General features: G+C 44.3%; 1 protein-coding gene across 5 annotated transcripts in view; it reads right to left on the reverse strand.

Moving 5' to 3' along the window:
* The window catches only part of PAG1 (phosphoprotein membrane anchor with glycosphingolipid microdomains 1), a 485,100-nt gene that overhangs the window by 100,213 nt on the left and 372,833 nt on the right, over window positions 1–12,054 (reverse strand). For all 5 annotated transcript variants that reach the window (XM_086965925.1, XM_086965928.1, XM_086965926.1 and 2 more), the window contains one exon: window positions 4,091–4,267. In XM_086965925.1, coding sequence (XP_086822051.1) covers window positions 4,091–4,215 — 125 coding nt within the window. In that variant the 5' untranslated portion in view covers window positions 4,216–4,267. The remainder of the gene's footprint in view (window positions 1–4,090; window positions 4,268–12,054) is intronic.

Below are 12,054 nucleotides of genomic sequence, written 5' to 3' on the forward strand. Positions count from 1 at the left end.
GTGGGGCTCAGAACTGAGCCCTGAGGCACTGCAACATTCAGCATGGGGATATCGGCTGAGAAAGGTGGTGACCAGACCGATTGCTGACGGTCTTCCAGAAAGGATGAGAACCATCCTAGAACCGTGCCCCCAAAACCACACTCCTTTAGCCTCTGAAGGAGGCGTCCATGGGGCACGGTATCAAAGGACGCCGAGAGGTCTAACAGTATTAAAACTGCCTTACCTCCTCTGTCGAGGGTGGCTTTGATGCTTTCTTTGACCTCAAAGAAGGCTGTTCAGGACTGTAGTTGGCCCGAAAACCCGACTGGCTAGGATGAAGGGCATTAGTGGCCTCAATAAAGTTCGTAATAACCTTGTTTACATCTTTCCCCCAAGCCTTGGCAAAAAAAGGGAGCAATGTAATAGGCCTATAATTGCTAACTACAGTAGGATCCGCTGAAGGTTTCTTGAGGAGGGGGAGGATTTTTCCCTGTTTCCATCTGGTCGGCACTTGTCCGCTGGACAAGGAAAGATTAAGAACTCTATTTACAGCAGGGTTTAAAACTTCTGCAACAGCTGCTATTATTTTTGCTGGACAAGGATCCATAGGGGACCCAGATTTTAGTGTCTTCATAATAGTAAGTGAAGTATCTAAAGACACAGGAGGAAACTCCAGCAATAGTTCTTCCCTGGAATCTTTCCTCAGGAGCAGCCCCTCATTCTGATTCAGGAGAGCAGGCCTATCAAAGTTATCTTGAATGGCCTTAATCTTATCGTAGAAAAGTTTAGCGATCTGGTTGGTCCATTCACAAAGGCACTATGAGTGACTCTAGGAGAAACAAAGTCCTTTACAATCTTAAGAAGTTCCCTACTACTATTTCTAGCCAGATCAATTTTGGTGGCCAAATATTTTTTTTCTCATTGCGTACCTTTACATAGTGTGCTTTAACACCTTCTCCCAGCTAGAATATAAAGGACAAAACATGTTAGCGATGGGCCATAACAGAGCGGCTTTGTGACACTCTTTGTCATCTTAAAACAAAGCACTGTTATCAGCTAAATGCTTCTTTTGAGCAGAGCCTGGCGCCCCTCCTGGGATCAGTTGGGGCCCCCCTAAGGGGGCCCGTCCCCAGTTTGAAGACCACTGATTGTAGAGCATGAAAGGTGCCAAACTAAAGTCAGCCCTGCCTAAAAGTAAAGGTCCCATATGCAGAAGGATTAAAACCGAGATGAAATTCTAACATCAGACTGATGAACTGGACATTCAAGTACCCTTAATGGAAGTAGATAACAATTGCTGTTTTCAGGAGATTTAACCCGTGCTGCTGGGAGTTTCTCCATACATATGCTAGCTGGTTGCTTCGTTTTTCAGAATTATCTCACTCCAAACAAAGGTGGCCACACTGAAGCCAGGTCAAGGTTAAACAATGACAAAAAACACGCTGGCACAGTCACAACACTTTAAATACATCAAAAAAGCACTTCTTGAGATGTAGAAAGACACCTTTTTAAAGTTTGATAACTTCAGGGTTTCCATATTCCCTCTTCTTTCACATGGTCAATCTGTCTAGAGTGGGCATAGACCTGTTCCTGAAGGACCTGGGTGATGCCCTAGAGTCAGCCAGGTGTAAGTAAAAAAGTTGCCTGCCTTGGTGAGGGCCCTGGGTGTGACGGGTGCCACACCCAGAGCTATAGCGGAGTTACAGGGCGATACAGAGGCTGAATGCTACATAGGGTACCCTTTTCAGAAGCACAAGAATGGTGCAAATGCCAAACAACCCCAGGAGTCCTTACGGCAAAACCCTCCAGGAACGACGGTGCCCCGCTAGTCCTTCAGGCAGTTGTAAACCTGACCAACCGGGGGCTTGCCTAGACATGCTTGTCCCTAAAAGGGCGCAACTAAAAGGGTGGACTGGTGGTCCACTGAATGTAAGGGGGCAATTCCCCAAAATGGTTAGCATTGATTGGTTTGACCACGGTGCAGTGGGTCATCAGGTGGGCAGGGTAGATTAGGGGAGTCACTTCTGCCTGCCCTTGGATCGCCCGAAAGTTGACCCACCATGTTGGCATATTTCAGCAATCTTTTCTCCAACTATTACTCTGTCTTGTTTGTTTCTTTATTATGAGATTACTATGTTGTGCGGGTTGGGTGAGTTGCCAATATTGGCACTAAGATGGCCACACTGAAGCGAGGTCAAAGTCAAACAATTGCAAGAAACACGATTGGCACAGTTACAACACTTTAAATACATCAAAAAGGACTTTGTGAGATGTAGAAAGACACTTTAAAAAAGTTTGATAACTTCAGGGTTTCCATATTCCCTCTTCTGTCACGTGAGATAGCCTTGTAGTTGTTTGACTATAGGAAATCGTTTACTCCTATTTTCATTGGTCCTCTGTGGGCCTTTTTTTTAAGAAAATGGATGCATCGCTCTGCGGAGTGGGCAACTACAAAGCCCTCTGCTCTCCAAACACAGCCAGTCTCTGTTTCGCCCTGTCTCGCTACTTCCCCCCTCGTAGACAAAATGCAAAACACACTTCTCTGTATACATAACATACCATAGTTTGGTTTCGAAGATTTGGTTTGGATCCCAAAAAGTGATTTATATCCACAACAAGCAGTGGCGTAAGTGCAAAACGATGGGCTCACACAGGTGTCCGATTCTTGCATATTTCACAAATATTACTTGGCCTTGAGCTAAATACCCCTCCCCTTGGAAGGTTGCCACCCCCACGCGCTGCAGGGGGCCTTCGTTACCCCTTGGCTACACGGATGACAAAAGCCCTCGCCCTTGAGCTGTCGGCCATCAGAACATACTTAGATATGCCTGCCAACTTAAAGAACAATCTCACCCTTTGAGGTGGGGGGGCGGGGCCTTGAAGGGGCCGGGCCTCGGGCCAAGAAGTACCTAGAGGCTTTTTACCCCCCCCCCCCCCCCCACAAAAAACCTATCTCGTTTTCCCTGCCACTGTGGGTTGGCAGGTATGCGTAGAAATGTTTTCTTTCCAAAAAAAGATTCATGATGAGGAAGTCTAGGCATGAGTTATGTTTCTACTCTCTGGATACTTCTGTCAGGTGTGGCGCTGATCAGTGCTTTGTAAAAGAATAAGTGCCCGGGCCCTGGTCAGGAGGCCACAGCAGCTGCACCCCCCATTGCCTCTGGTAGCGCCGCCAATGACAGTAACAACACAACTACAAATCGTCACACTCCCATATGAACAATGCAGACTGCTTGAGGCCACCACAGGCTTGAGAATGGCTTGGGAGCAGGTATTAGTTGTTTTTAATGTATGTTGAACTAATAAACAACTGTTGTTCTGCTTATCATTAAATAACACCACCAGCTCACATAAAGCACTGGCGCTGCTATCACTAAAACCCTCAGGGTTGCTCACCAGACGTTGATTACCACCTACTATGGGGGGCGCGGGCGGGGTTGGTACATCTAGGCCCGGTAAAGCATACGCCTTCGTCACTCTAAATGTAATCAAAAGAGCCATGTCACAGAGATTTGTGTATATGAGAACAGTCTGTGGGACCTCGGGGCAGGAACTCTACGTATACACGGGAATCAGAGAGAGAAATTAACTTCCCTCTCGAGTAGAGCCTCTGCATGTGCCCCTAAAGCAAAGAGGTCCGGGGTGTCTCCCTTCACGCTCACGCCCTTTCATGGGGCAGGTGCGCGTGAATCCCTTCAGTCGGTCCCTGAGTGCTGGCATCTACTCTCGGGACTTGTCAGGACTGAGAATCATCACCTCTTGGATCCAATCCTGCTGCTGGTCTGTGCCCCTTGGCCCGAGGGACCTTCCCCACACCTCCAGGATTGCAGAGTTTAACATGAGGGTATGTAAGGCCTTCCAGTGCAGGGGCATTTGTGCTGTGCCTACCGCGTCCATGTGTAGCACCAAAGTTGCATCAATTAGGTTAACACAAATGTATATGAAACCGAATGGGGAAAGCGAGGTTGATGCTAAATGTAATACGACAAGTAAGGGCCTGGCCTTGACTGACAAAGTCTGCATTCCCTGAATGTGATGGTTTGAGCTGCACACCTTTCATTTGGGTCAGCTGGACCCACACACCTCTCACATATACTCCACTGGGCCTTACCTGTCACAGCTGGAACAGAACAGGGTGAGGAGAGTGAGAAGAAGGAAAGTGGTGACAGCTGCCAGCCCTCCCAAGGCAATGACAGGAACAGGCCCACTGTTCAGCAGACCGGCTTCAGGCCCCATGACATCCACCAGTGCACGACCTGCCCTGATCAGGAACTCTGACGTGTTCTTTCTGTAAATAAAATCCAAACACCACTAATGATCATGTAATTCTGGTTATCGTAGAACATAATACAGAAGGTAATAGCATTTGGGAATGTTCAAATGACATTACAGCATAGAAGATTTGTGATGCCAAACTCTTGAATATATATTCGGGTGCTTTCATCTATACACCAGCTCTGTCTGCAAACAAATTACAGCCCATGAATAGGCTAAAACATGATTTGGTCGAGGCAGACCGGTCTGAACATGTGCAAATTAGATTACAAGAATGTAATTAAGTAAAATAAAAATAAAAAAGACTCCTCAGTAAGCTAAGAGCTCACTGATTAGATCTACGTGTAATCAGCAATGTGTAAGCACAAGCAAAGCGGCAATGACTCATCCTTTCATCCAGAAGGACATAATAGGTACCACTGAACTGGGTTATAATAACAACAGATTACAGTCTTTTCTTGGACATCCATGAACAATTTAAAGACGGTCCATAAAGCAGCGAGAGTGGAGCTGCAGAGCAGTGGCCTGTTAAAGCTGATGTTGAAACAACATGAATAGTCATTAGGCGGATCGGTCTTGGCCGCCTCTGAACCGCTATTTTATGAACCACACTAATAGTATGTAGGTTGGTTTGAAAAATAATGTAGTGGTTGCAAACATTCGGTATGCATATCGGGACAATAGCTTTAGTACATTCGACCCTATTTGCATTTGTCCGCATAATGCTTGATCGAGTAGAAATTAAGCTTTCTGGACCCAATTTAGTTTCCCTTCAAGATAGACTAAATTTAGTAAATTTCATGAGCACGTTAAACACCAGTGAAATCAAAGGCAGGATAAGCAGTCACATCTCCTATGACAATCCCAAGTATTTCATTCCTGAAACCCACCACACCTAGATTGGGTCATGAAATTGAAAGGTGACTAGGCCCAGATATCAACCACTCTCTGCTCTCAAACACTTGACCTCTCCTTCCGAGTCCAGATTAGGACGAACCCCTCCTATATGAGCTTCAAAAGACAGTTAAAAGATCTTCTCCTCAATCGACACTTCAACCCTCTAGACTCTATCACTCAGCTTACTATTTACTGTAGGCTTGCTCCTCTCCAGAACTTATGTGACCCAATGCTCAACAAGTCTGTGATTTCTGTAGCTCAGGTTTCCTTAACACTGCTTTGATCATGTCTGTAAAGAGCTCCGATACACCTGGGTCTTGCCAACGCTATATACAAGGATCCAATAATTCAATTTGCGTTTGCCTTCACCTGCACCAAATAAAGTTGCCCACACTAAAGACTAAACATTCACACAAAGCAGAAAGATTGAGGAGAGAAAGACGAGAAAAACCTCGAAAGGGAGAACTCAGGAACCTGCAGGAGTAAAATAAAGGGCCGGCAGCGTCTGCCAGTGGATTAAAGAGGCATGAGCTAACTGCTTCGGAATTCTATAAGCAGATATTTAATTACACAGACTGGGGCCTCTGAGCAGAGCTTTGGGCACCAGCACTCATTCTTTTACAACTGGGTCCTGGTCCAGCCAAAGAAACAAACTACCCACCTAGAACCAGTCAAAACAACCCTTCCTGAGCTGGACACCAAACTAAGCGCATAGTTTCCAGTTCTGCCACGATGAACTGAGTGCACTGGCTCACACCATGTCACCGACAGAGCTAGCACTCTCATGCACATAACCAACCAGAGCAAACTTTACTACATCATGAATATATTGTCATCCCGCCGTGCAGGGTTTTATTTCAGCGCCAATCCTCAAATACTGCCCCATGTCTACTTTTGCACTTTTCCCGGACTCTTCGAAGTAGGCTTCTTGCTACATCTCTCCTGCACTCGATATGGAATCTGTCCCATCAGTGAGCCCTTCTTGTTCCAGCACCCAGTGCTCCACCACAAACCACCTGCTTGTTAGAGTAGAGGTTTGAGAAGTGCATAAAGAAGTCTACCCAGAATTGTAAGATATAGGAATAATATTGAGGAGACAGATCCTGTCCCTTCACAGAGCAGGCATCACATTTTGACATGTCACTCTCCATATAAATGTTGTGCAGCTGCCCTAATTTGGTAACAGAAGTAGAACGAAAGTAAAAATAAAAATACCCTGCCAGTTCATAATTTTATATTGACCACTGTAACATTTTTACTGTTACACAAAGTTTGGATCATATATTTTTATAATCAAAGTAAACGTGGTAAAGATTTTCAGTTGATTTCGTTGTTTTTAATTCTTTAAGTACTCTCTCTTAAATTGTTGCTTTCAAAAGGTGCTCTATTGTTAAATTCTATTTATTTGTTAGACAAAGGTTTTGAGTGTTTAATCAAAATATGGTCAATGCACTCTCTGGAGTGACGTCACGCTGCGTGTACTACAAAACAAAAGGGGGTGAGGGAGGGGAGTGCGCATCTTCTCACCCAAAAATGACAACCGCTTTAGAAACAAACGTGTGACCTTGACAAAAAAACACATCTTTCGACCACCGTCTGCCATCGTTAATATCATGTTGAATAGCAAAATCGTGTAAGATTGCAACAACAATAAAATACTTACCAAATAGTAAAATAAATAAGTTGAAGTGTTTTTCCTATGTAGGGTGATTTCTCTCGCCCAATGAAACTACTTGTGACAGATTGCTTTGAAATTCTGAGACTGCAAGGTATCTATCTGGCCTAAAAAGCACCCTCTCCGTCTTTCCGTCTTCAGCTGCCTCCTCAATGCTTGGAATGCTTTCAATGATAGCTCCCATGTTTTCTCTTCTTGGGGACAACATTTTTTCATTTGGTAAAATCCTTTCCTTTCAGCCCCACCAAGTTTATTCCCACTCGGCAAAGCGATGCATTCCATCCGTTTGTAACACCAAAGCGTCCGAGGGAAGATTGTGGGCCTTAAGTCCACTGTCACTTTTATAAAACCACTTGTCTTGAAGTCCACGTCTCCTTGAATACTTTTCATTTATGAACACAAGGGGGCGCTGCCTCGCCACCATATTCTTCCTACATCGGATTTAAAGGCAGAAACGCACAATTCAAGTCATGAGAATATTTCAAACGGATGCATCGCAGATTTGTACAATGTTGGGCAGACGCGCAGGTTCCACGTCCAAATGCCAAGGGTTCGGATGAGGACGCATTCACTGCATGTAACCGAGTGTGCCTCTGATGATATAAATAAGGTCTCTGTCACTGCAGCGTTTTGCCGTTTGCTGGCGCGACTGCACTTAAAGCGCCAGCAGTGAAGAACGGTATGCAACGTTGCGGTAGGACAAACCAATAATAACCCGTTGTATATATTTCGTGTAACTCCAAAGGGTATTTGCTTTTGCAATTTTAAAAAGAGTTTAGGGATTGTATTGTAGTTTACTGTAGCATTTATATAGCGCTACTACCTCTATGTGGAGAGTTTAAGCACTTGCCTGCATGGGCAGCATACCACAACGTGTAGAGTGTGTCATTGGAAGGGTGTCGGTTCTGTAACGTGATCCTATGTGGGAAGTGTTTCCATGTCATACATAGGTGCAGTTATCGTGTTATGGGATTCAGGCCATAGCAATGTGTTGGATAATGAACTGTAAGAGACAGAGAAGCCGTGTATGGATTTCAGTATGCGGGTAGCTGTGAACAGCTCTGCAGGTCCCTTTGTAGCTGGGGTCTCCAACCATTTTTGTAGTAAGAGCGTCTTCTGATCAGTGAAAATAGTGAGCGGTAGTGAAAGCCAATGGACTGAGTATTGTTACCAGACACCCCCTCGCCCAGCTTCATTGACTTTATGTGTAATTTCCATGGAGCCAGATACTATGGCTTGATCAAAATACTACGAATAGAGGCACTAGGACAGGGCTGCCATCTGTGTCAGTGAAAAGTGTGTTTTTAGGGATGTATGGAACAAGTGTGCGTATAAATGGTATTCGGGGAAAATCACCTAATCTCGTGTACCTACCAAAAATGAACGTGGCTGTCTGTAACGTAAGTGGTGCTTATGTAAAGCGCTCTGATACCTTTGGGTTGAGTTTGCGCTACCTGCAACTAAAAATATATATGTATGGGTGACTGAGAGCCTGTGTTGTATGTACTTGTGGCATATGCATTAACCTTTGCCATATGTGGCACAGTTACATAAAAAATCCGAACATCCAACACATTTTTTTTTTAAATGGGAGAAGGTTAAGGTGCAGAAAAATGTTCAGTAAAAAATGTTCACAATATGGGGAAAAAAATCTGCACTTTAAATTTCTCCCACTCAAAATAATGGTTGTATTTTAGAGTTTTAAATATGGCACCAAGTCTGCCAGCCACTGGGAGCAAAAGGTCTGCTGTGTCTAAATGCAACACTTAGAAATGGGAGAACATTAATAACACTTATCATTTATATTTCCTCCATTATTTTAAAGTGTTACAGTTTCCATTTCTATTGATGGTGGGCATGGACTCTGCATTGATGTGTCACCCTCAGTTGGTACGAAACACAACGGTCCGTTTGATTTGCCATGTACCCACAGATGCCAGATAAAGCCCAGTGCTTAATTCTCTGTGCTGGCTCCCCGTCTGGAAAAGCTGTATTTTTAAACTCATGTGTCTCACGCATTAGGCCTTGTACAGAACAGGCCCGTTATATATTTGATTCTGCGTCAGTTTCTATTTTCTGGCCAGGTTGCGGAGGTTTTCTGATACTGCTTTAGCTGTTTCCCGTAGTATCTGAACTACCTGCAATGGGAGACGTTCGTTTTCATTTCTGGCTCCTCACTACTGGAACAAGATACCTATTCAAATTCGCTCTTTTAGCCTTTTCTGCTTTTAAAAAAGCTCATTAAAACATGGCTTTTTAACATCACTTCATTGTAAATGCCAGGATGATACTTGTCGCTGCCTCCTCTACTAGCTGATAGCACCGGGGATACTCCGTATGGCGTGTGCTGTTCTGCACTATTCTAAATCCCTATAACATAGCATAACATAACACAGCATAACATAACATAGCATAACATATATGCTCCACGCATCTATCTCTTACTGTGGTTATGTATCTCCACCATTCATTTAACACTTCTCGGGGCTCACTGTGGCTTTAGTGCGGTCTTCTCCGAGGTGCAGTCTCCGACTTCACGTCTAATATCACGAGTAAGTCTTGTAGTTTGATGCAGGGTCTATCCCTTATTACCAGAGCAGAATGAGAATGTCCTCCTAGTGAAGTTAAATCGCTCCCTACAACACTCCTGTTATAGGTTCCCCATATTGGGTGGCTGGCTGTAGATCTGGCTCTCCAAGGAGGGCAGTTCACTGTAAGACAGCCATGGTGCAACTATCTTAACCGCATCGCTGCGGCGGCTTTTCCCGCTGTGCGCGGCAGATTTGAAATTACCGCGTTACATGACGAGCTGGCCTTGTCATCCGCGCACGACAGGTAAGCGCCATGACGAGCCCAGCTCGTCATTAGTCTCGAAGGGGTTAATTCACTAAGCAAGGCAGTTCCTCCAGGTTTGGAGCATCAAGCAGTTATGTTCATCTTAGGGTTGGTATGCATTTGTTCTTCTTGTGATCTTTGAAGAATGCAGAAGAAGTGTGGCACAGCGTCCAGGGTGCCTGACTCCGGACCAGATGGTTCACGGTTGGATCCCCGGCGCCAGGTTAGCCTAGCACCATGTGACTCTGGGCAATAGGTTGCCTAATCTTCCCATCGGCCCCCAGCGCCGGGACACTTCTCTGGAGGTAACTAAGCGCTTTACAAATGCTGGTATTTTATTTCAATGCGTGTGTCTTGTTAGCGGACATGTTTGCTTTTCGCTCTTCGCTGTTTGATATAGGGTCTCTCTTGCTTTGGGACCTACGGTAAAGAGAGTACATATTTGCGCTCTTTACAGGAGAGAGTCAAATGACAGTATTCCTAGTAAAAGCATTTAAAAGGTTTTAAATGCGTATATTGAGTGGAAGTTTATCTGCATAGTATCCAACCAGGATACCAAGAAGGTCTTGGATTGTTTGTGTAAATAGCAGACTTGTATCTTAAAGGCTAGGCGTCTTTAAGTATTTGTGGTTTCTTTTGTACGTACATAGTAGGGATGAAACACTGAATAGATGAACAGGCGGAGGTGCCACAGAGCTCAATGGCAGGGTAGGGAGCTCAATAATACAAGAAGCAGATAAAAACAGATCAATGCAAATGGTTTAACCCAAAATAACAACATATCGCATGCATTCATTCTTATCTCCCTATCGGATGTGCACTGGTCTTGAACCCATAGTTGCTAAGGTGGTGACTCATGGTGAATTGAAAGTTGATTTGCCCTTTATGGCCACATCCAAGATATATTAAAGGCCTTGAGGAAGAAGCTATTGGCAAAGGGATGCCAAAGGTAGATACAAGTCAAATGCATAGTGAACGCTATTTTAGGTAATCATAGCACTACTACCCCTCCAGGTGTAAGGGTCAATATAGATCAACCACCTTTGGCTACTCGGAAAGGGACTGAAAGACGAGGGCGACTGTGGACTGCTCATGCATTATCAACCAAGGTGCACTTCAGACCACAGTACGTGTCCTCCTCTTCATCTCAATTTGATCTTTCTTTTATAACAACTTTATTCAGTTTGTACCGGAACTTACATGGTATCAAATGAGTAAACCACGCAAAGTACTCTGCAAATCTCAGTCCGGTAATGATTCATAACCTAACAGCGTTGATCCTCTTTCTTGCCAAAGTGGCCTGATGCTTAAAAGATGCAGTAGTTCATGCATCCCAGCTGGTCTTGCAGGCAAGTAAAGGAGGCGTTGGAAGGCTCTCTTTCAACAGAAGACCTGACAGATTTTTAAAAACAATCAACACTAATTCTGCTAAATGTACTCCATTCAAGTCTCTCAGCAAGAATCCTCATAATCACTTTGTGGACAAAAACACCAACTTTAGACCATCTATACCTTAGACCTCCAAGGTTGGTGGTCTGCACTTGAACTCTTTATTATTGTCTCAATTATCAACTCTGTTCAAATACATCATCTCACAACTTGAAAATTCAAAAGGCCCAAAACAAGCCCATGAGATGATGCACAGGAACTCGTTGACCACTAAGCGTATAAGGGAAGTAGTGATATTGTATTTGTAGCCCTTCTTAGAGGTTAACCATTTATATTACACCTTCTTGTTGGGCTTCCATTCAGGACTCTAGATAGAAACAGCTGTCAGGCATTAGGTGCAACATACTCATTGAAGTTAACAGCAGCTAGCTCATTCTTCTTGTCCTGTAAGCCACGTTTGAAACAGTCAAGATTAATCATCTTCAGGCTGCCCTCTTACCATATTGAGAGCTTCCGATAGGTCACTGTAAGGGCTGAGTGTTTCCCTTAATTATATGTAGCATCTTCACTTGGCCAACCACTATAAAGAGACCATGGTGGGATCCCTTGGGATCCCATTCTACTTCTCTGGCTTAGCATTTATCTTTCCTCATCATTCCTGAGTGCACTTTAATTATTTTCCATATGTAAATAAAGTCCATTTATCTGTCCACCTCACTGGGCCGGCTAAACCAATCCTCTATTTAGATGTGAATCTCTATGCCAAAACAATAAGTTGCAGTGATCTTCAGTTAAAACAGAAAATATTAGGGAACATCCTTTACAACGCGGATTTTACTCCGCAAGGCTTTCACAACGCGTCCGTTACAACGCCAGTCGTAACCACGACTTGCGCTGGAGGGCGCTAGAGGATTAAGAATAGTATATTTACTATTCCCACACCTTTCCTAGTGTCCACGGGGACTGGTGTTAGAATAGTAAATTATACTATTCTCAATCCGCGC

Source organism: Lissotriton vulgaris, chromosome 4_1, assembly GCF_964263255.1.
Source record: "Lissotriton vulgaris chromosome 4_1, aLisVul1.2, whole genome shotgun sequence".
Taxonomy (NCBI): Eukaryota; Metazoa; Chordata; class Amphibia; order Caudata; family Salamandridae; genus Lissotriton; species Lissotriton vulgaris.